Genomic DNA, 26101 nt, shown 5'->3' on the forward strand with positions numbered 1-26101 from the left:
GTTATTATTTCCTTAATATGAATACCTGTTGAGTTTCTCTATGTCCCCATTAGGAATATTAAAGGTGAATTGTTTATCAGACAGAAGCGGAGAGGATGGACTTGACTCTCGTCCGGCGTCTCTCTGGGAGGTTGGACTACCGGAGTTATCTCCCCTGTGGAACACGTGATCACTATCGGTTTCCTCGTCGTCTTCCGATATAGAGGGCAGTGTCATCACCCTGGTGATCGGAAGCTTTTCCTCATACTCACCCTGTATAAAGGTATACCAGATAATGAACATCATCTGATAACAAAATCGAATAATCTTCGGATCAACACATAGTATTGTTATGATAAATTGAGATTTGTAATTAGATAACATCTTAGAAACACTATTGACGAAGCGAAGGAAGACAGTTTTATGGCTCATGCTAATGCAGGCATCGAACCTACGATCTACGGCACTCACTTGCCCAGCCAAACATATATGTGACTTACAATGTGCCGTATCACCGTCCTGGTCTCAACAGATACATGTATATACTACATATCTGTATACATGAGGAATGAAAATTAGTTCAGGTTCCCATATTCTATAAAGATTATTATATTTTTTGTCTAAGAATCTATGAAAAATTCGTAACATTGACTCGAAGCAGGAAGATTATATTTTCTCCGATTTTATGGATGGTCCAGGAGTAAATATAACGACAGTGATAGTAACCCATTTACATCGAAGATGGTCCAGGGGTGGATAACACAAAAGTGATATTAATCGAGGATGAGCTACTTAATACATCAGGTATGAACGCAAAGCCAATTACGTATATAGCACAGACGAAAAAGGGAGATATTTTTGTTAAGTTTGAATTCGACTAAACCCGTGTTTACGGACTACAACTCCCGGCATTTTAGTTTTCGCCTACATGACTCCGCCTATCACAAGGCTTTGTCTCAAAACCGGTTAATGTCAGTGTTTGTTGGCGTTACTTACGTCTGATTCGTCCGTGCCCTCTTTAAGGTTGTATGTGAGATCGTGACGGATATCCTGTGAGAACTTCTCAGCGAAGTCAGGGTAGAGATTAAGCACTTCCGCTAACCCCTTGATGTTGATTCCCTGTAGTTCGCAATACGTCAGAGACCTTACGTCACAGCACGAGATTCCAATAGGGTCTTCTAAGTTAATATCGGTGCCAAATAAATCACCTTTCCCTAGAATAACCCATGAAATAAGACAAACCTTAAATGGCTGTTAGTATGCATTCCTATTGAAGAGAAACGATTATTTTATTTGCAATAGAAAACTTTTTAGAGTTTAAGGAGGTATCTATTGGCGTTATTGTCTTAATTCAATTATTTTGTCTAAAAATGTTTTAGTCATAGACATAAATTATATATTTTATAGATTAATTATATATAATACTATATACAGCGTATGCTATATATATATAATATAATTATGTACTCCAAACAAACTTATTTTTGCGGAGATTTATTTCGCGTTTTGATGCCTAATTTGTGCACTGGAATTTTATTTCTATATTTAGAATACTATAGCTCTACCTTACGAATGCCAAGTACCTTTTCGTGGCCATGGCTTTTTTCTTTTAGCGATGTAGACTTACTCACGAATTACGGGAAATTTTATTCTACGCCAAAATGGTTTTTATTATGTAAAAAATTCTGACAAACAAAAACAATATGCGAAATTATATCAATTAATATTTTAATAATTTGTTTACATGATATTACTAACCTAGGATAGCTACGACCATTTCTGTCTTTAAAACTTCCATAGACCCGCTACATAACAAGTACACATAGTTGATGGCATCCCCCTTATGGATGATGAATTCCCCGGGGGCTGAGAACGCCCGGCGGGTATGGAGGGAGATCGCTTTTAGACAGCCCTGGGTGGCGGTCTCAAATATGGCAAGTGACAGCAGGTCTTTGTGTAAATGTAGTGAAATCTCGCCTCTCATCTCATCTGGAAAGTCTTTTAAAATCTACAGCAGAAACGTAACTTGTTTAATTAAGTATTTGATTCGACATAATTCATGTTTTGCATACGTAATATATAAACTATGTTGCGAATGTAGGCTGTTTTCAGATTTATATATTCCCTTTTATGATCAATCATAACATGCACTACACGTATTAAAAGTAGTATATGATTATTTAAGGACGTTTATATGAAACAGTATAATATTTTTTCGATTGGTTTCCCTACAGTCGTCCGTATATCCGGATATGTTGCTGCTTAGAAAATGCACAAACATAGACAAACACAGGAACACTCAAAGTGAAACTGTTTCAAATAATATACTGATAACAACTTCATTTTGGCGAGATATATACATATTCGCGTTTTTTCCAGAAGTCTCGAATGTGAATTCGAATGTTATATTATACATTTGCATTTTAAAGAGTTATATGCTCTTTCGAGTAAGTATTAATTGTGACGTCATGTGTTTTGAAGAATAACGTCATACTTTTAGAAGAAAATGACGTAAATTACGCCCACAAAATAACATCGTAACGATCGATACGTACCGGCAAGGGAGCTAACTCTAAAAACGGAATACGCACAAATTAAGTGGTTTAGCATAACAATTGTATCGGAAAACAATTTCATGTTTTTCCATCTTTTTTGTTTTTGTCATGTAAAATAACATGATTTTAAAGATGTCAATTATCTCTAGTGGTTTGTATTTTTTCGTTAATGAAACGATTCCAAGTATAGTATTTTAAGTTACCTCTCCTGCTTCCATTCCATTGTTCATCGACCACATAGTTTGGAAGTACTCCTGCATGCGATGTTTGAGTGGTTTGGGTATATGGTGAGTTCGGAAAAAGTCCTTCAAATCTTTCGTCCTGGAATGGTAGGTGGCGCGTCGAGCGTACATCCGCTGAATGATGGCAGTGACATTACCGAACACGACGGCGTGTAGCATAGCTAAAACACAAAAAGTAAAGGTAACTTAATACAATTCATGGTTTGGATTACATTTAAGTACAAATACAAATTGTAATTTTTTAGCATAACGATGGTGATGATCGCACATCCTTCTCCTCCCTCATAATATATCATCATCCATCATCATCATCATCATCATCATCATCATCATCATCATCGTCGTCATCATCATTATTATCGTCATCTCGTCATCATATCATTCATCATCTCATCATCATCATCATCATCTCTCGTCATCACCATCATCATCATCATCATCGTCAGTCATCTCTCATCAGTCAGTCAGCATCATCATCATCATCATGTTATCGATAAATAATCTTTATCTCATCATAATCGACAAATAATCTTATCTTCATCATTATTATATAATCTTCAATAATCTTCATCATATCCCATCATCATTATATACTTCTCATCATCATCATCATCATTTCATCACCATCATCATCATCTTATCATCATCAAAATCATCAAATCATATCATCATCATATCATCATCAAAATATCATCACCATCATCATGTTAGAGAGGACTTAAATAGGCGTTGCCTGATGTCCGATCCATGTCAATAAGATATCGTTGAAGTTGAAATCATCATCATCTTTATCTTTAAAGTATAATGTCTTTATCGACATTTAAAACAGTAGAACAGTATTCTTTAAAGTATATTTTTGGAAAAATAAAGAAGCGTCAAAAATCACTTATTATTGTAGCTACAATGGAATTTTCTAGCTTATACAATAACATAAATTTCAATAAGCAAACATTATCTCACTGTGTAAAACAGTCAGGTAGGTACGAAGTATTTTCGTTTTTTTACTTTTTACGTATTTTGAGTAACTGAAAACAACTATTTTGGGCAACTCAAAACAACTAAAATAACATAGAATTTCAGACAGATACATGTATCCCCAAACTTACCACCGACAAGCATGGCACATACAGAGAATATCTTCTCAGCGTTGGTGTTAGCAGACACATTACCAAACCCTACACTGGTCAAACTACTGCACGTGAAATATAGCGCGGACACATATGACGTCATCAGACTTGGTCTGTTGGTCTTGTTGTGGTTTATAGGGTCATCAAGCCGTTCACTCAACTCGAACAACCATCCTGAAACAGTGATATATATATTCATTATAAATGGCTACCGCGAAGGAGAGTGTGTTAATACACAACTATTTCTGTAATATGTATGCCCTAGCCAGAAGATAAAAGGACAATCGACTTACATATATATAGGATCCTACATGAGTGTTCATTTCATATGCGATTTTATGAAACGAGTCTGAGAAGTTTTTATTTTTGCGAGCCTTGGCGAGGAAAAATTAAAACTTTGAGACGAGTTTCATAAATCTAATATGAAATGAACACAAATTTAAGATACTTTTTATCACATAACTCCAAATACCTACATAACAAAGTATTTAACGTCAAAATGTATTCCGAAAATCCAGCAAAAGCCGTCATTTTGTCCCGCCGTCCTCGTAATCCTAACGTCACGTCATTTTTTGCTGACGTCATTTTATTGTTTCTGTCTGACGTCATAACGAATTTCCGGCCAATGAAAATCGCTCCAGGTCATATTACACTAGTGACATATGCAAAAATATTACACGGGCAAAATCACTGGATATCAGGCGGATTATGTGATAAAAAGGCATAATCAAAATATTTACAATATGTTTCATGTTTAGGAAGCAAAGTTACTCAAATGTGTTACGCGAGGTATAATCTGTAACATCACAAATATCAAGAGGAGCATCGTTTTGCATGAAATAATATAACACAAATGTCTTTTTTAATAATATTCATGAAATACATTTAAAGATGCTCCACCACCGACAAAGCATAAACGATACTCTTCATTTCAATTTTATTTGGTGTTTACTCATGAAAATGTATGTTTAATGAGCACAACAAATAATATGAAATAATCTTAAAATATCTTATCTCTTACCATTCTTTCATATTCAACTAAAGACAGATGTTTAGTTCTTGGTTGTTGTTAGACTTTCATACAGATTCCAAGGGGATGGGCCAGTGTGCATAAGCACAGGGACTTTATGACCTAATATCTCATGGTGTGTATGTCTATGTTAGTCTGTCAATAAATGAGCATGATTCTTATCCCTATTCAAAAGCTAAAATCATTAGGAATATGAACTCCAAATGATTAAGCTTGGACCGAAACATTTTCTATCAAAAATAAAGTTATCCCCCTTTAATTAGTTTTTTTTAACTGTACTGTAACTAATTCAGCTTATATGTATATATATAGATATATGTATTAATGAATGCAGAATGAATTCATGTTTGTACTTTAAAATATCAGCTAGAGAGGACTGAAATAGGCGTAGCCTGATGTCTGATCCTTTTGATGTATGTAATGTCAATAGAATATTGCTAAAATTGAAAAAAATATAAAATAATATGTTTTGCTTTTGGTGAGTGCGCAATCAGTACAGTCCATATAGGGCATCATGCCATGGACTTTTTTCAAGGCGCAATTAATATGTTTTTAGACTTTTTTCTTGAAGAAAAATAAGAAGCTCAAAGGCAGTATTGGTATTGGTGTAAAATAAATGTAAATGATTTTGTAACTGAAGGGAAACAATACCATTCGTCAGCGGTGTAGCATCTTTAAGGATGTAACTTCAAATCTGACAACATAACATGATAATGAACTAAATTTTACTTTGTACTCACCTGTAGTCCAATGTGCCGGACTGTTGAGGAGCTCGTGGTAGCCAATGGCGTACCAGATACAGGCCAGCCAATGAGCGGTGAGGGCAAATAGGAGCATAAGCATGGCAATAACAATAGCGCTGTATTGGGAGTATCGGTCTATCTTCTGCAGCAGACGCGCAAGTCGGAGCAGACGGGCAACTTTGAGCAAATGAATTGGAGTATTCTGTAAAAAGGAGAAGCGAATAAATTAGAGAATTCATTGAGAAGAGAGCAGAGATACATTTTTATAACATTGAGCTAAAGCATTGTGATATAAAGTCATCAAGAATCCCCATGTAAAGATCAAAATATCCCTTCATGAAAAGTTTGCTTTTACATAACATAGAAATATTGAGAATACATCTTCATGTTGAAAAAATAGCATACTCGTCCAAATTAGCGAATGTAAATACCCTGCAAAATTGATCAAAATCATAGTTGTACACACATTATCTAAATGTAGCCAGATACGAACTAAGGTTAACGAAGACTTTTTAATATGCACTTACCGTATTAATATCAATGGTATACAAGAAATCAAATGGAATGGCAGCGAGGAGATCGAGAGGGAACCAGCCCCGGATATAATTGATGGCCACCATTCGACCATCGTATACAATCTGGCCACTCTTACTGACGAAAGAGGTGCGGAAATTTAACACAATATCTGTAAGATAATGAATATATATTTATGAAAGAGCTCATATTTTTAGTAGATGTGTTGTATAGACTTAGCCTGCTGACAAATACTATTGATTTTTGTCAATGAAATTGGTCGAAATGAAAATATATATTTTAAAATAGTGACAATAAAATAAGTAAATACACATGGACTCGCATACCACAGGTTTATATTTTAAAATGGGAATTCATATTTTTTTAAAAGTTTAATCATTGAAATCATTTATTTAATTCATTTAAATATTTGTAAAGAAAAGTCTTCCCATTTCATTTTGATTATGGCAATATCAATACTTATGAAAGGCACGAACAGTTGGTGTCTTCTTCATTTCGCTTTACTAAATAATGTTCCTACACATATCTCGGCCGTTGCTAAATTAAAAGTAAACCGGATAATAAAACCGCCAAACTCAATATTTCAGTTTTTTTAATATCAGTATTTTTGTAATGGAATTGTTATTATAATATAAACATATGAAGGGCCTTGCTAGAGTACTTTTGCGAGATAAGTTAAGCATTTGATCTTTGTTTTCATCCACCTAAATTGACGGATCGCCAGCTGTCAATCAAACCGCACGTGACTTTGCATTTTGTATTGTGTGTGCTACGATGTTTGCTCCGACATGAAATAGAAACACGTGCGCTTGTGAGCACGAGGCGTAGCTATGTAACACCTGGCGATCGGTCAATTATGATGATGCTAATTGAAAAAGATATCTTTCGAGTAAATTGTTTTATTTACTTCAGATAGAGGAACATTTCTCAATGATAGGTGATTCCCCCTGAAATAAGTACAGTCAAACCTGCCTATAAAGACCACCCTTGGGACCGATGGAAAAGGGTCGTATAGCAAGACGTTATAAATATGTTGAATTGTGTGGAAATTTGTCATCTGGTACCCTAGAGGAGTGGTCATATTACTTTTTAAGAAGATGGTCTTTATAGAGAGGTGGTCGTTTAAGTCAGGTTGTATTGAAGCTAAATAAAGACTCAACTTACCAATCATAAAAAGACCTTCTACTAATACATCAGAATATATAGAACTTCTGTGATTCTTTTCTCGTGTGAACGCTGCGTTGTACGGTACCATGATAGCAGTGTAGAATGTACACAGGAGTATTAGCCAATCCCAGCCGATTTTAAATATCCCATAATGCGATATCACATAGCGGGATTTCTTCACTTCCTGTACCTTGTATTCTGGCATTTTACCGGAAATGGACTCGGTGAGCTGGAAAAAAAATCAAATTGATTTAAAAGTATGGGAAATTTTGGAAATGCTAAATAATTTAAATGTTAAATGTAGTATGAGCATTGATATTTATTTTGATCATGTTTTAGAGCTTTTCGCACTTGAGGTCTTAAATATAACTGTGCAAAATAAATTTTCTATATAAAGTAACATTACATAAGACATCAATAGCGAATGTGTGAATTCATCACTTCACTAACAGGTTTAAAACGTACTACACGTTATTTTTACAGTAAAAGTTCTATTTCTAGAGAAACAATATCAAAACAATAAGATAGAAAGATATATGTATATATGTGTAATATATGTATAAATGAATAAAATGGATAACTGCCTAGCATGTACTGTAAAGAAACTTTTATTTGCGGCTACAATTTTTTCGCGATTTCCATTTCAAAACAAGTTCGCGAAGATTAATTTTCGAGGATTAAGACATTGAATGAACCTTCCTATCAATGTAAAAGATGTACATGCAGATATTCATTCGCACATATTAACTTCCGCGGATTTACTAAGGTCGCGAAATTTACGAAAGTAAATCACACGCGAAAACAAGTTTATTTACAGTAAGTCGCAAACATTGATTTGTAGAATGTATTGTTAAGGAGGTACAGTTGTCTCTCACACTAAAGCAATATTTTTTTTTAATAATTTGAAATATATTATAGTATATGAATATATTACAATGCAATGAAATGATAGCAAGTTCTATGCAACTCAAAAGTAAGCAGATGCCGAAACATCGTCGGCGGCCAACGGTTGAATGCACTTCGCTACGTTACACTTATCACTTGTGCAACGTAGCGTAGCATATCGCAATTAACAGTGGGTATTCGACGATTTTCGCAAAGCAATACTTAAGCTAATGTTGTCATTGAGTTCGAAAAAAAGATATCCGACCGAACTGAAAATTAAATTTTTTTAACTTGTGATATCTTTAGATAAAGAAACATACCTTATTGAGTTTCTGTAGTTTACTTTTTGCTTTGTTTTGTTTTTCAAACTGTCCAGACAAGTGGTAAAGAACTGCCCGACTGCGCCTGCGCTGGTAGTTACAGTTGGACGGCATGTCTGCCCGACATCGCATATTAGGAGGCCGGAAGTTCTCGTCGAGGTCATCTTAAACCGGAAATGATGAATTATTACCGGATGAGAACATACAAATTCAGCACGAAAGTATTAAGATTTTTTTCTGAATTCCTGTCACAACAGCTACACTTTCCACAGATGAAATGTTTCTATTTACTTCATTAAAAATCATATCATGTGTTCATGCCATTCTTCAATATCAAATATAGGTATCCTCATTGGAGTAATTGTTACATGTCCATATGTTCAAAAAACTTCCAAATAGATCACCAAACGTGAACAAAGAATAAACAAATTCCGTCAAAAGCTTTCAGCCGAGTCTTATTCCGAACCAGACTATATCTTTAACAAAGAAGGTTCTAAAGAATTCTCCGACATAAATCAATTCTTCAATTGTAATCCTCTTAAGTTTGTATGTGCCGTAATTTCCATTCCGAGGAACCAGGAAGAACTTTTAATATATCATTCACCATCACAATTTTCAATCATTTTCAGACTGACAAAACAGTCATACAAATGGATAGATTGCAATTTCACAAGATCAAATGAAAACTGAAAATACATTGTGGTAGTTTTATCATAAATATATGTAATTATATTTATATCTAATATACAGATTAATGAACACACAAGGTTTCACAAATGCTTAACATTCTGGTATTATAGTAGCCGGTAAAGCGATTTCTTAGATATGTTTCACCATAAAGCACCTTAGTTATTGCCTTTGAATGACGTTAGTATATGAGTAGAAAAAACATCTAACCTAACGTGGAGAATTAAAAAAAAAGCAATAAAAAGGAATTGCGTAAAACTTTGTTATTCATACTTTTCTTTATTCTACTAAGTGCGTCCTTGGTAATTTTTAGGGTTGGCGTTTTTTTGTGTGTCAATAATATGTGTGTCAATAATATATATATTTCCAGTCATCGCTCATATCTTAGCGTTCTGCCGAAAAGCATGGATACATTTTTATAGATCCGGCCTTCGGCTGGCACTTGCCGAAGGGTAAATTGCGCTCCATTGTGCTATATAGTTTAATATTTGTCTACTTTGACCCGAATTACTGTTCGTATCCTGTAATCGTGTTCGTTTTGTATGTCTTGATAAAGGGGTAGATCGCCTCGAAAATTTGACAATTTTGTGTTGTCCACACGGTTGGAATTACTTCCTTGTCCTATAATATATATATATATATATATATATATATACAATTGTATACCATCATCTGATGGCCGTTTCAAATAGGTCAATGTTTTTTTGTTTATATAACAAGTTAGATATACATACGAGTTTGAAATTTGATACCGTTCACCTGTTATAAAAATGCAATAAATTATTTATTTTCTTTTTTTTCTCTATTTTATTATTTTTTTTTTTGCAATCTGATCTTCAACGTGGTGTTATAAAATGGTTCATTAAATGGAATTAAATGGAATTTATATAAAAAAGAAAGAAATCCAATTATGTGGATTTTAATATTGATCCTGAGTTTGTTATTGGAGAGCACTGCGTTAAGAACACACGTACTGATTCCTGAGTTCAACGACACATATTTCCACGAGAGATCTCGTATAGGATATGGGTTCGTTGTTGTATATACAAGGCTTTACAATCTAAATTTTATGAGTTTACCTTATGGAGATTGCAACAAAAAAGGAATTATTCCACAGAAAGAAAGGCTTCAACTATGTATGTTAAGTTGACAGCTGTATCGACCACAAATGAGCATTCCTTTTCAGATTAAAAGAGAGATTGATTCGAATTTTTGGCGTCGTTAAGACCAGATTTTACCTTAATGCAGACACCAATGTTGATAGATTCTATTCGTATACATATAGAATAAATACTGATTGTGATAAAATCAAGGTAATTCATATTACCAGGAAAGGAATAATAATAATTTTTTTTTAAATTGAATGTACTAAATTAATATAAGTTTAGTAAAGGGTTTTTTATTAAAATTTATTTCTTAACTTTAATTATTTGATTTTAAAAGAAAAACCAGCCATATGCAATGTTGAATTCAGACAATTGCAAAAAATTTCAGAACATAGAGTGGTGATGGGAAACAAATAAAGAACTTTCTATAATTTGCATTTACCAAATAGTTGCGTTTTAATGTGAGGTAAATGGTTTCCCTTTCCCAGTAATGATGGCTAAGTCTATGCACTCATTTTACTTAACTATAGATGTAAACGGAATGTTTTTTGGCACTTCAGCTTAAAATTATGTTCAGCTCTTCATCCCATTAGGGGTCAAATTCTTGTAAACTTCATATTGGTCAAACATAAAGTTATTTCTAAATTCTTGAGAGGGGCGAAACAATAACAGTCAATATAATTTCCGTGTATATAAGTCATTCGCCTAAAGTCGGAACATATATACATTTAAATGAATGCTAGGAGGAAATATCGGTTATATTGATATTTTAATCGAATGGGTTAAATAATTAAGATATAAAACTCCATATGTGAAGTAAGCAGACTATATTTAGCATGCATTTGAATATAATTTTCGAACAATGATGTATAAATACATTTTAAAAAGGAAAAACATTGTTTCTTCTTTTCTTTAAACCTATAAATTGGTTTGTCCTTTGTTACCTATATATATAAATACTTACCATCGCTGTCATCCTCTTCGCTGCTCTCCTTCTCCGGGACATCTGTCGACGAGGAGCGGTCACGACTTATATCTTTGTAGGATACTAAAAATAGCACAATCTGACTTTTTTCATTCTTGATCGGTATAATGTCCAGTAAACACCAAAACGTCATTCCTGAAAACAAACATATTATTTTCAATTGACCGGTCACCAGGTAGTACATTTATGTAGCCACGCCTTGTTCTCGCAAACGTACATGTACCTATTAAATGTAGGAGCAAATGTCGTAGCATACACAATACAAAATAAAAAGTAATTTAAAATGACAGCCTCTGATATAACATCAGTGTTTCGTAAGACAATATCAGGCTTCAAATTTGAATTATTCATGCGAATACTGTTAACTGTTAAAAAATTACAATCACAACAATACTTCCACTATAGTCACAGACGCTACAATAATTTGAAATCACACCCTCAGATAAAACGTCAGTGTTCTGTTGACACATAGTAAATTCAAAATAATGAGGATACCGCAAATTACTCTTAAGACTATACTCCCATTTCGATCATACTCACAACATAATTCATATAGTCGCATATTTGCCTTGATGGTAAACTGAAAAGCATTTGATCCTGGACCACGTAAACCTAACGCATATATGGGACATATGTGATGTGGTGAGTTGTGTATGTTAGTTTATAACATATCAAGTGACTTCCTATACACACACTTAACTATTTTTAATTTAGTCCTGAGGTCACAGAGTCTGCAGTTTGTATTGCTTATGTCACAAAAGAATGTGTATGTGTGTATATATATATAAATATGCATGCTCATTGTTACATGGCAATATTTATTAATATAAATTTTCAGTTAATATCTTTAGCTAGTAATATTGAAAGTTGAAGTCGATATCTTAAGCTCATGATATTGAAAGTTGAAGTTAATATCTTAAGCTCATAATATTGAAAGTTGAAGTTAATATCTTAAGCTCATAATATTGAAAGTTGAAGTTAATATCTTAAGCTCATAATATTGAAAGTTGAAGTTAATATCTTAAGCTCATAATATTGAAAGTTGAAGTTGATATCTTAAGCTCGTAATATTAAAAGTTGAAGTTGATCTCTTAAGCTCGTAATATTAAAAGTTGAAGTTAATATGTCTTAAGCTCATTAAATTAAAAATTGTTTCAGCAAACACATAATGTTTTAGTGTCAGTTTGATTGAAGAAAAATGATTAACAAAAACATATAGAATACCGAAAATATCTTGGCTTTCACAAACCTTTTTTACTTGATGCTTATTTATGTCTGTATTCATTGAACGGTGTTTTCGGCGTGTATTGCGTACATATTCGAGGTGGGGTAGTACAAGGACATATATCCTTGGGTTGTGTAAATGGAGCGATTGTGAAGTATGTTCAATGACAATAGCATAATACACTAGAATGTTAATTCGAAGTAATTACCTTAGTAATTTCTTTTCTCTTGTAATAAATTTAACATAAAGATTCCAAGTAAGCGGATTAACAGCATAAGGTCTCCGGCCATCGCTTTAAAATGATAAGAATATTTCTAGGACAATCTTTCGTTATTTACTCGGTGACCAACCATGTTCAAAAATCATGCTATGAAGTCTCCATTCTCTTGATGAAACAATTTAGCAATGTTTAGCACGTCTAAAACAAATACTGGTCTTGCGAATAAAAATGGAATGGGGAAAAATTGCTACACATATATTTTTTCTCTGACTGTTTATATAATAAGGCGAGGATTGAGAGGGAAATTGGTCAAGGATAACCGTTGAATACATGTTACATTGCTATGAATATACTAAAAAGAATCAGACGTTTTTAAAGCTACTGATTGTAAATTAGCTAGGGTTATTCAAGGACCTCCTACCATGTCTGCAATATGTTGCGAAGTGAGCGTTCGCCCCTGTTAGGAAGGCTCTGGGTTCTGTCCCCTGGCCGAGAGACACCAAAGTCTATAAAAGTAGTCGTTTCTGATCCTGCCTGGCGCTCAACATACAGGGAGTGGGGTGACTGGCTCGCCCGTTATCAGTATAATGTGACCGTTGGGGTATGTTGCTTGGTGTCTTCGGCGGCATGCTTCAGTAATATAGCACTATTGAAAGGGCAACAGTTCCACTATACAAGAAGACACAACACTAATATACCGAAGTCTCCCAAAACACGCACCACGCACTTCACACACGCTACACACTGCATACATGGGAGGCCGTCCTTACATGACCCTGGTTGTTATTAGGACGTTAAAATAATCAAACAAACCAGCAAGTGTGAATGTATGTATACTTTGGGAGGCTGCAGTATTTTCTTGTGACTCCTCATAATAGCAGATCTATAATAAACGGTATATCTGGACCTGTATCTTCTGCGATCGTACTCACCTCCTTTCCTATATAGTAAAATTTCCGTTTTTATTTCTTCAATGTTTTCAAGTGCCTCATCAATTTTCTCCTTTTCTGTTTCGTTTGTTTTTGGTCCCCGAAGAAACTTACAGGAACAGCTTTTTCCCATCACGTGAGCGCGAGAGTATCCGGTCAGTTCGCAGAAACCGTCAGAGCAGTAGACGATTGGACAGCCTGTAGCTTGGGCGTTACCGAGCACAAAGTTACTGTCTGTAAAACAAAAACATCAAGAGTTATCGAACGTAGTTTCAGATTTGTTCATTCATGCAAATGTTTGATTGTCATTTTTCTAATAATTTGACAAAGGTACTCCGAATCCATGCAGTTTTGATTTATTGTATGTTGAACAATGCATTAAAATATTGAATGTGCATTAATACGAATTTTAGGTGTAAACTTCAATCCTTAAAGATGCGCCATCGCCGACAGAGCATAAACATTACCCATCATTTGAACAATAACTGGTGTTTAATCGTGTATGTATGCGACTGATTAACACAAAAATACATATAGAATAATTTATTTTGCTTTTCGTACATGCACAACCAGTACTTCTTTCCATGGCATATAGGCCATAATGTCGTGGACTGTTTTCGGAATGCAGTTAATTAATTTAAATATTTTTTTATCTTGAAGTAAGATAAAACTCAGTTACTTAAATCATGTTCCTCCATTGAAGATCATTACAGAAGTGCTTGTCTATCCAATCTATCCAGCGGGACAAAGAATACTGAACCCCGATTTCGTCTCATCTCCCACACAAATAATGTGTGGCAAGATTACACGCTGTGTTTGGTTTTCCTATCAATCATTAGTTCAGTCTCATTTTCACAACTGTTACGTTATATCACAGTTTACAGTGATTAAAATATGTATGACATAAACACAGGTATTTATGGAAATTATGCTTGTGTATATAGTACATTACATGTAACAATGCAAATTGTCGGCATTAATCTTCAGTCGTTTTTAATATGTTCGGTCGCAAAAAGGCATGTATTTTATTAATTTTAAAACAGCATAACTTTAAAATTACATATATGAGAATACTGGAATAGAAATGGTCGAATTTACTTCGCTATAGATGTAAAACTGATGCTTATGCCGATATTGGACATAATATTTTGTCTTTCTAATGTACTTTTTTTAAACAGTGTTTCGTAAGTCTTTTTTAAGGCTGGACATTTTAGTAGATTTTATTTGTACATATATGATGTATTGTATTATTGTATTTAAAAAAGTGCGACACTATAATTAGATATATCTTACTTACTTACTTACTTTCTTTATCTCAGTATATGATACATTTTGTAGGATAACGTTACTAGTACAACTGATACATTAGTTCGTGATTGGCAATGTAACAACATCAGTTGCAATATCTGGGTTTTTCTTGTTTTAATTTAAAAACATTTCGCGAATGGTTTTCTTCAAATTTCTAGCTGGCTTGTACAATTAATATATACACTTTGTCTTTCATCCGTTCTTTTTATAGGAGAGAAATGTGCAAATTTGTTTTAATTTTGAGTTACCTCCCTCTATTCGGCAGGATTCGGTTCCGGCATACTTTGTGCTCACGAACTTCATCGAAAAGGAATACAAATATTGTTTTTCCCCTCTAAACTTTCAGTTATGAATTTTGTGTTTGTTATAGTAGTATTCTTTTCAGTTTTGCATTTGAAAACTACACTCCTATATATGCGGGAGTCCGTCATAAAATATTTACATTACCACTGCACAGTATCGCAATATTAATACTTATCCCACAGGATGTTTACTTATATTGACAGTTAGGCTCTGGCGTAATGATATCTTCAAAGTTCAAGAGGTCACGGAATGAACCTTTTTGATAACGGTAGTGAGAGAAGTTACAGAACAGGCAAAGAAACAAATATATTGTGAATAGAATATCCAAGCATAGCTATCATTGTGCGTTAGTTTAACGTGATCCTTGGAGTTGTTTTAACACTGAATCTGTGCTACATACCAATGTATGCCAAAAGTATAACAACCAGCATTTAAAGATGCTCCGCCGCCGATAGAGCATAAATAATACCCATCATTGGAACAATAACTGATGTTTAATCTTATATAAACATGTGTCTAACTAGCACAATAATAATTTAGTTTGCTTTTGGTACATGCGCAATTATTACTTCATTCCATGCATAGCATAGTGTCGTGGATGTTTTTTCGAGACGCAATTATTAATTTTTAATTTTTTTTATCTTTAAGCAAAATAAGAAGCTCAAATTTCCAATGATAGTAATGGTATAAAGTCTGAAACTGAAGAAAAATACTAAACCGTCTGCTTCTGTTTTTGTTAGAGAGAAAAATACCATTTGTCTGTGGTGGAGCATCTTTAAGAATATAAACAATATGTTATTTTTTACCAAAAAGGATATAGTACATAAGCATATATCGTGAAAAGATCAAAGTAAAATAACATGGACGTCACAACTAACAAAAGTACAGCGAATCAATGTCGAAATGTGCACTTTTGTATGAAATAACTGCATGCAGCAACCCGAATCGCGGGAAGAAGTCGATCGATGACATTGCCATCTCATGAATTTTTACGTATTTATCTTATCGAGATCAGAGACAAGGTGATGACACTATCTAAGCTGAATTTGACATATGAGATATGCGACATGACAGCGACTGAACTAGATTACTTTAATCATGGCAGATCTAAATGCATTGGGTGCAATGTTGAAATGTGACCACATTAGATATGCCCTGGTGCAATATTGAAATATGACTTCATTAAATATATAACTGGGAGCAGTATTGAAATGTGACCACATTAAATATGCCTGGGTGCAATAATGAACTGTGACCACATTAAATATTTCCGGGTGCAATATTGAAATGTGATCACATTTAATATGCCCGATGCGATATTGAAATGTGATTAAATATGCCCGAGTACGGTTTTTACGTGAGTTTAAGTTTTCCTTGCATATCGAATCTGTATGATATTAAAGACATGGTCAGAAACAATCAAAGCAACTGCAAATGTACATTTTAAGCGGTAATAATATTGTAGTTCTTTTCGCGTCGAAATTGCCGTGCAAAGTCTGCAAATCTTTCATAGAGCAATCAGTGCGTCCTCGATAACCCAGGCGATTTATATTTCTGACATCTGATGCGTAAATTCGTCAATTCCCTTATTCATTCAAAATCAACTTTGCGCTAAAATTTGATGGTGTTAAAATGAGTAAGTTATTTGGTATTTGCTGAGACGCAGTGTCTAGGTAAAGGTATTTCTGGTTGTGACATGCAAAAACCTTTCGCCTTAGTTAATCAAATTTCGCTGTGTGAATACTTTGAAGGAGGTTTAAAAGGTCTGCATAAGACTGACGATGGTAATTACAGGGGAATCACTGGATACTTGAAGACTACATAAACATCTTCATTGCAAAACATAAAAACGGCAATACATGCTGACTGAGCGATTGGTGGAGCTTTCATGAAAGGACATCTCGACTGGAAAACTATATGATGTCTTGCAAATCCATGACACTTTAATATCATTTCAAACACTGTCTCCTCGCCGGGGAACAAATGCAGAAGCAGTCTACGGCGGAGGGCAACTGAGTTATTACTATGGCGCTCTCCGTAGTCTGTGATTTTCTCGTCAGCTCTCAACGGGTAACATAAATTGCAAGCCTGCCTTGACACATTTCTCTTTACACAGAGTAATTTTCCAATGTTTTTATAATTGCAAGATACGGGCGATGCAAGAAATGACAGAATTGTGCTATCCGAATTAGGGTTTATTATTTCTTTTTGTATTTATAACTATTCCGCTGGAGAACCGAATGTCTATCAACCATAGCCTTTTACACCCAAAATGAAAGGAAACTGCTGAAAATATTCGAAAGAGCGACCTAAATTTTGTTAAATTAGTAGCCTTTCACAAACTCCATGTAGTATCACCGACAAAAGGCAGGAAAAGACAAGCGTTGGCCACACAATATGTTAATCTAGTAAACAAGCCAATGCACGCCATGCAGCTCTCCATAGGTCTAGACAAATCAACAAACAAACCCATTTCGCTACCCACACGTGTTAAAGAAACCGATACCAAAGTTATTAGCGTTTAAGATATATAACACTACATTTGTAGCAGATGGCTATTTGGCGGAAACAGAAATAGAAAATCTCTAGCGACAACTTCAACAAAGCTGCCCATCTTTACTACCATGTTTGAATGTGGGGTCATAATAAACTGTAAGGGAGCATAATTTTAGTGGGTTTTCCAGATCAACAGTTAACGGATGTCTATAACAAAGACATAGTCCAGCACACTTCGAGTTGACGAGATATAACTGTATATCCAGTCATCAACTAAAACACGAATACGAACGTAAATAAATAAATTTATGCTTTAATTGCTGTCATGATTTAGTAAATATCATCGCATTAACATTTTTCTAGACCGTTATCTATATGAAAAGGCACGTTCCCATTGCATCCATTTTCTGGGGAAGAAAGTGTATAAGTAAATTATATCTTCTTGCTATAACATAGGAAATCATCAATATAATTCAAAATAGAGTCTTTCTGAAATATACTTACAATAATTTACCACAAAGGTATATCTGATCTAGCTATATGAGAAGAAAAGCAGCTTAATTTTCGCTTTAAGTTTACCATGGATTTACGGCATTGATTTTACTGATCTGATATCAAGAATGGACCATTTCAATTTTCTGCAAAATTGCAAAAAAGGTTATTCTGCGAAAATAACCAGTTTTGTGATAGTCCTCTTGGTTCATTGCACACAAAATATCCCCGTGGAAAGGCCCCGAAAGAAAGCATGAGACTTTTCAACACCAATTAGGAGACCTGGGCAGTGTGGTACTGTTTTGGTATTCCAGCGGATCAGAGCTTGGTAAAGAATAACGTAATTAGACCTGCTTTCACAGACATCAATTGACGCCGTTAAATGGATAGCACTCAAGGACAAAAATCAATCCGCCATGTCAATAGCATTACAGACAGCAGTAAACAGGCGCGCAAGGCGAAGTGAGTGATTCCTGTCACGGGCTTCTGCAAATAGTGCAAGCCGTATTCCAGTTGATACCTAGGTAAACACATCTTTAGGTGGGTTTTAACTAAATCACAGGCGAGAGATCGATTCGACTAGACAGTTTGTCAATCTCCCGTCTGAGTAAACTTGAGGTCGGCCACGAACCGGAAATATATCACGGTAGACAATGACATATCGGGATGTCAAATTGGTGTTCCGTTATGTGACCCCTAACAAGAGCCGGACACGGCTCAATGCTCACAACGTATTCCGTCTATCAATTACAGGTACATGTAGAATTAGCAATAATGTGGATGAGTTGTTCTTCAGAGAGAAGGTAACTAATCGTACTGCCGTGATTAATTGTGTTAATTTCACGGTTTCTGTCCATCAGGTATATGTGGAAATCATTAACAAAGAAAACAAATTAGAGTGTTAGACTTTGATGGAATATAATTGAGAGAATAGTCAGAGGTATATATGAATTGGCGGAGGATAACTTGTGTTCAATATCAGATGGCGATTGGTGGTGGTGAAAACCATGATGATGCTGATGCTGATGATGACTATAATAGTCTTCATTTCACATTTCATCTGTTTATTATTCAAACATTTATTCTTAAATACATTATTTTAGATGTTGATTTAGAACTTCTAAAGAAACGTTTATGGAGTTTGGTAACTGGTTTGCCAGTAGTTGTTCTAATGTGACCGGAATTGAGTGAGATTAGTCTCTGTCTTTGACAACATGCTTCAGTGAGGTAGCACTATAAAAAGACAATATACACGTATCTACTATCACAAAGAGACACAAAACGAATATACTGCAGGCTCCTAAACCATTCACGCCCTCTCACACACCAGGTCCCGATTTCTCGAAACAAACTAAAGTCCAAAACCGACTTAAGTCAAAAATTTTCATATAAGTTACATAGGAAAAACTTTAGTTTTGACTCAAGTCTGCACTTTTGTTACGAGAAATCGGAGCCAGATACAATGGAGGCTGTACTTAAATGACCGTGGCTTTTAATAATAGGACTCGAATCCAAACAACCAGCCGCCATCCTTTAGAAGAGGTTAAGAAACCTCAAAACCGACTTAAGTCTAAAGTTTTAATATAAATTACCTAGGGAAAAAACTGAAGTTTTTACTCAAGTCTGCACTTTTGTTACGACAAATCAGAGCCAGATACAATGGAGGCTGTACTTAAATGGCCGTAGCTTTTAATAGGACTTGAATTTAAACAACCAGTCGCCATCGTTTTGTAGATGTTAAGATCGTCTATACCTGATGTCCACCCTACTGACGGGCATTCAACAATCAAGTCAATAAGATATATGAGTATGACATTATAATTGAATCTTAATCGGTAAAGAATTACTACTACACGTATTAATATCGTGTAACCCTGGTCAATACTAGCCGCAATATATCGCTCGGCTAGAGAGAACTTCTCTTTAGCTCGATCGGTTGAGTGTCAGACTAGTAACTCAGAGGTCCCGAGTTCGATCCCTTGCAGAGGCAGGTATTAAATTTATTGTAAATCCTGCACCCTGTTACATTGGCGCCTATGTAGGGACTCGGGAATGATGCTTCACGGTGAAGGAATCGTTGTGACCCCTGGGCCTCAAGGACGAGTTGATTTCTGGAGGGGAAGTATGTAACCTTGGTCAATACTAGCCGCAATATACCGCTCGGCTAGAGAGAACTTCTCTTTAGCTCAATCGGTTGAGCGTCATATTAGTAATCCAGAGGTTCCGAGTTCGATCACTGGCAGAGGCAGGTATTAAATTTATGGTAAATCCTGCACCCTGTTACAATCGTAGCAACGGTTCAAAGTCATATGATTCAGAAGAAGAAATCAGAATCTAAAGAATTAAGTGACTGCTGTTCGCTCGCTAACCTCTACAACAGCATTACGAGTCTCATTCAATTTCGATTCGGCGCTTTACATATCAGAGACATTAACAATTATCTGGAGAAATCGGGTCCACCTCTGGGGACTCTTCGACAATCGAAACGTCTTGTTAGCTAAATGACCCGGATATGGCCCAGCTAGAAGCCGTGGACAATGACACTGATGCTCGAAATTTGATTGGTGGAGATTTGATGAATCACTTCTGATTTTGTCGGAACAAGCGATTGAGTTAAATGTCCCTGAGGACTTTGTTCGCCATGCTGCTGAAATATCCTTTTGCTAGCAAGGTTCGATTGGCTTTTGCCATTCCGATTCCTTCGGGAGCGAGTTAACTATCTGTTGAAAATGATCGCCCAGGGGACATGTCAAAAACCTCTCACCCTCCCAGACTCTTTTAAACTTAACTATCATAACAAGCACTCGATGTCTGCTGTCAAGCTGTGGTGATATAAGCAGTTTGATATATCTTCATGTTTGTGTAGGGACTGTGGTGCCAAAGCAGCATTTTATAATAAACGTCAGACACTGGTGATTTTTCTCCGAGTTCTCCAGATTTCCAATACTTGTGTTCACGTTATTAAAAATCCTCGATAATTTAAAGGAATAAAACAAAATAATACGGAAAAAATCCATTAAAACCCGGTTGTTGATGAATGATTGTGCTTGTTGAAATTCTTGCGTTTGATTTCATCCCAGCCCAACAAGGTCAATTGTCATCATAGATTAAATGCTGTAATATATAATTCGTCATTAAGATTCTCTGCATGCATTGGCTGATAAAATAAAGCAAGTATAATCCTCTATTCATATTATATTTCTTAAATTATGCTATCTTTCCTTTTGTATGATTTTATCACTGACGAATGTAAGATACAACGCTTGAATGAATTTTCTGTGTCCAATATTGAGGACACGACAAGAATAGATAACGTTAAGCTCAAATATCGCCATGCCAGCCAATTGAAACAACCAAACAAATTCAAATGCAATGACTTGCATACCATGTTTTATGATTAATGGAAATATTCGACCTGTATGTACATTGCAGAAACAGAAAAAAGAAACCAATATGGTCAAAGACTTTATCGCATGCCAATTCGCCCTAGGTGACCTTGTCAAGCTCAATGACCTTAATGACACGAGACAATTTATAATCGAACGCGCCTGACACAGCAATGTTCAATGAGATTAGCTGGAGACGGATGTAAGACCGATATTTAAGTACCCTACAATAATGACACGTGTACGCCTCATTAAAACTCACCAGAAACCTTAGATATGTAAAATCGGCTAATTCAAACGCGTGTACTCGTGTGGCTGATTCAGGTGAATTCCGCCATCCTCGGCTATTGATCTTTTCTGTATTACAGACTCCACATCTCTGGGCGCGTTTGATGTGGAAGCGACACCACTATTAAGGAAATCAGAACCACTCTGAAATCTGCGAGGATAATAGAATGATGTTACGAGACTGTCTCGTTGATTTCGAGACATCTTCGCTAAAGCCGGACACGTGTATTTGTTCATACGTAAACAAATTACCAACAAATAGATTCGCAGGCAATCAACAGTCTCATTATCATTCTCTCACTTTATAGAAGAAATATAACTTTGACTTCAAAGAAATTGTCATTGTCATTTTACCGCCGGATGGTTCATTGTTTCCAACCACATTATTTACAAAATACATTAGGATGGTTCACTGAACTTCACTGAAACTAGGTCGCATTGAACTTCTTTTAACATGTTTATTAAAAATTACACGAGATGGCAATAGATTGTATTATTTCCAACTAGATGGAACGGTTTTAAAACTGATATATTAAACCGCCAGAACGTACACGTGCTTTGTATGTTATATTTATAATCTGCATTCCTTAGAGATTTGCGCAATTGCATGTCATAAAGAAAAGGGAGGATTATTTTATCTATTTTGATTTTCAACACTTTTTTGTGATATTCTGCGATCCGATCTGCAATCCAAATCACCATTGTCCATTTGTATTTGTAAATAAAGAACCTGGCAAGAGGTAAAATGGTATTTTTAACAACGAAATTTCTTATCATTGACTATTTTAGGGGTTTCCAGTGCTACTTTCATAAGAATAGTAACGTGACATGCAGTTGAACGTAACACCATCCCCGATTTAGGTTCAGATATAGATTCTTATTGCCATTTTGTTTCTCCTATATAAAATGGAGTCCAAATAAAGATCTGTATTTTAATTAAAGTGTCCTTAGTTTGGAAATCAGCCATTTACGGCAAGAAGTTTTCTTCATGACTGCGGCAGAGGTTGTAAATGTAAATATATTGCATGTTTTGAATGGGTCTACGTTGACTCGAGGGACGTGGCAGTTGTGTATCTTGGCACCAACTAATAAAGGTAGTTAGCGTATCACCAAGAGCTGCTAAATAGTTATCGCATCCCTTCAAATGTTTGCCTGTTTCTCACAGAAAGCGCCAGGCCAACGTGACAGTGAGATTTGTATTGTTTCATTATGCAACTATGATAGTAAAATTCAGCCATCACATCCGTGTTTCAGCGTGATTACACACGATGAACTGACTTGTGAACGTGCGATAAATCGAGAATTTACAAAAAACGTAAAAATACGTCATTCGCGCCTATCCATAGTTAATAGTACAAAATTTAGCAACCATAGCTATATATATATCGAAATGTTCAATAGTTATGTAACAAATGAAAATCGTTACTTTCAAGATATATAACAAGATCATCCAAATTTTAAGTAAAACTGAAAAAAACAATCAATGTCGTGTATTCTTCTGAATTCTAAAAGCATTTAAAATTACTTTAAAATTCAAAAATGTAAAATTTTGACATAATGAACTGTATAGGCTTCTATAGTCTTGAGGTAAATTATTTTAAATTTAAATTTCACCGTAATTCGGTTAACGTATTTTTCATTTATAGTTTTTTTTAGAATTGAACTTTTATTATCTTCCTTTATTTTGCTTTCTGGTTCTTATTAGTATCATCGTTGTATCATAGAAGATCATATGACCGTCCAATACATTGGAACGATAATGTCACAAAAGTTAAATGTGATTTTACAGCCTTGTAAAATCAACCTACTCGGACCATAGGTATATTGTCTTATTACATACATGTATTATATTGTAAACATTTAATTTATTTTGATTTTGGCCAAAACGAGTATTTGTGCGATCAGAAGCGACCCCGTATGACTGCGACCAGCACGATTCTGCAAATAAGGAACAACCGATATGACATACATGTACATGACTGGGAGCATTGACCGAATATTTGGATAGGCAAATGTTTGACCCAGTTACGAATATTGTGTTATGGGCCAAGATTATTTCCATTTTCTATTTGATGTCAAGTTAATAACAAATGGACCCTTGACCCACTTGTTTGCTCCATTCACCTCCCCCACACAAACAAATCTAAATCTACTCAATCACCTCAGGGTATCACGTCACTCGAATTGTCAGCACCAGAAAGCACCAGAAAAAACAACCGCATTTATGATTTTAAATGCCAACACAGCGATGAGTGAATTAATATAACTTTTGTACATTCATATTTTAAATAGAGATAATTTTATAGCTATCTATTCTGCAAAATAATTTACAAATTAATTCTGTTACAATAGTAACATATAAGTTACTAGCCACATGATATCAAGTTCATACCTGATAAAAGATAGGACGCTCTAAACAAGAAATTTGTTGGTGGAACATTTTTAGCATCTTTAACAAAAAAAAGAACCACACAAACAAAAACACAGAAAAAAAATATAACCCAAAAAAAAAAAAAAAAAAAAAAAAAAATCAAAAACTCAAGATTTAAGATCGGGAATCCCTATAGAACATTGAATGAACTGTATTTATTCTGTACTTATCATTTTGAATGACCTTGTCGCTATACATGCTATACATGAGATTTACCAAACGCAAACGGCAATAATAATAACGGTATACTGTTGTTGATATCATTTACGTATCACTTGACCTATCAATGATATTCAGTCATTAGATCACGGTGTTTCCTGGCCTAACATAGTTGCCGTTTTTGTTAGATCATAGTTGATGATCCTAAATGTGAATTCTCATTGAATAAGCAATTGTCTCACACAAGTTTCATTTGCATCCTCTTCTGGTATTTTCTTTAATTAATAAAGCTAAGAAATCTATATAAAAAAAACTCAGGCTTTCGGGATAAGATTGACAGTATATAAATACTACCTGCTTTAGAGGGTGACACTAAGCACTGTCACCCTCTAATGCAGGTAGTATTTATATTATTATACCAAAAGTCTAGAAACAAATCTAGTTCCAAGTAATTGCAATTTATTGCAACATTTTAACTAATTTTAGCAAAGGCCGAAGAGTCACTGTCGGCAGTAGAATAGCATATCAGCTTCTACTCAGTAGCGCTAACTATCATTGCGTTATTAAAAAGAATACTCACAATAAGCATTTAGTGAAAATTGTTGTTGTCTTGTCACATGCGCTTGTTAAACTCTTAACGTTTTCGTAAATCTCAATTAATTTTGGTTTCGTCCCGTCGTCTGTTTACAACATCAGCAACGTCACGAAGACGCTTGAAATCGCATGTCTTCCGTTCACCTAATCACCGACGTGTTCATAAAAACCAACATATAGCGCTTGGACGGTAAGCGAAAAGGTGTAAACGGAAATCTTCGTCCTTAATTTGGAAAAAAAACATATTGATAAACAGATTAATTTGGGAAAACTATTACTAATTAGCTCCTGATAAATTTTGACGCGTCGAAAAAAGAAACGAGAGCCCATCTTTTTCGGGCGGTTAATATTTTGCACTGTCAAAAATACACTATCACCTGTTGGTAGGGGTTTGCTACGAACGTGTCTATTACCTGCCGTGTGATAGTGTAAAATACCGAATATCTCTCGACTAATCAGAATGCAGGATTTTCACTTGAGGTATAATAAAACAAAACATATATTTTACTTTTATACATGCATTTCTTATACTGTATAGTGTGACGGCAATTATAGTTGATAGCTCTATATTAAGTTATAGCAAAATTGGATATATAAATATAAAAAAATAATAATAAAAGAAGAAAAGAAAAAGAAAACAAGCCAACAAAAGCAGATAAATACTGTAAAGTGTTTTATGTTCTAATTTCGTTCAAATCGTGAACATTAATACGTATACATTGCGATCGTATATGTACCACACGATGAATCATGAATTTAAGACCCCAGGCATAAGTTCGAGATTCTGTTACAAGGAAACACGAATATACCGCAGCTTCCAACCAAAAACGATAAGACATTCATACACAACGTGTCCAACACAATACACACAGGTGAGGTCGTTCATAAAAGACCATGGCTGGTAATAAGA

At 34.8% G+C, this 26101-nt stretch overlaps 1 protein-coding gene across 2 annotated transcripts in view; it reads right to left on the bottom strand.

Moving 5' to 3' along the window:
- Positions 1-26101, bottom strand: part of LOC138310377 (voltage-gated delayed rectifier potassium channel KCNH8-like) — a 103194-nt gene that overhangs the window by 4981 nt on the left and 72112 nt on the right. Inside the window, exons 2-12 of one of the 2 annotated variants that reach the window (XM_069251574.1) lie at positions 13738-13968; positions 11340-11495; positions 8583-8746; positions 7375-7606; positions 6204-6361; positions 5674-5878; positions 3883-4077; positions 2738-2937; positions 1738-1987; positions 976-1193; positions 26-252 (exon numbers count right to left, since the gene is read on the bottom strand). In XM_069251574.1, coding sequence (XP_069107675.1) covers positions 26-252; positions 976-1193; positions 1738-1987; positions 2738-2937; positions 3883-4077; positions 5674-5878; positions 6204-6361; positions 7375-7606; positions 8583-8746; positions 11340-11495; positions 13738-13968 — 2236 coding nt within the window. Of the gene's footprint in view, positions 1-25; positions 253-975; positions 1194-1737; positions 1988-2737; positions 2938-3882; positions 4078-5673; positions 5879-6203; positions 6362-7374; positions 7607-8582; positions 8747-11339; positions 11496-11900; positions 12011-13737; positions 13969-26101 lie in introns of those variants that run through there. The other variant, XM_069251575.1, reaches the window with a different exon arrangement.

This window comes from Argopecten irradians, chromosome 16 (assembly GCF_041381155.1).
Source record: "Argopecten irradians isolate NY chromosome 16, Ai_NY, whole genome shotgun sequence".
In the NCBI taxonomy this organism is placed as follows: domain Eukaryota; kingdom Metazoa; phylum Mollusca; class Bivalvia; order Pectinida; family Pectinidae; genus Argopecten; species Argopecten irradians.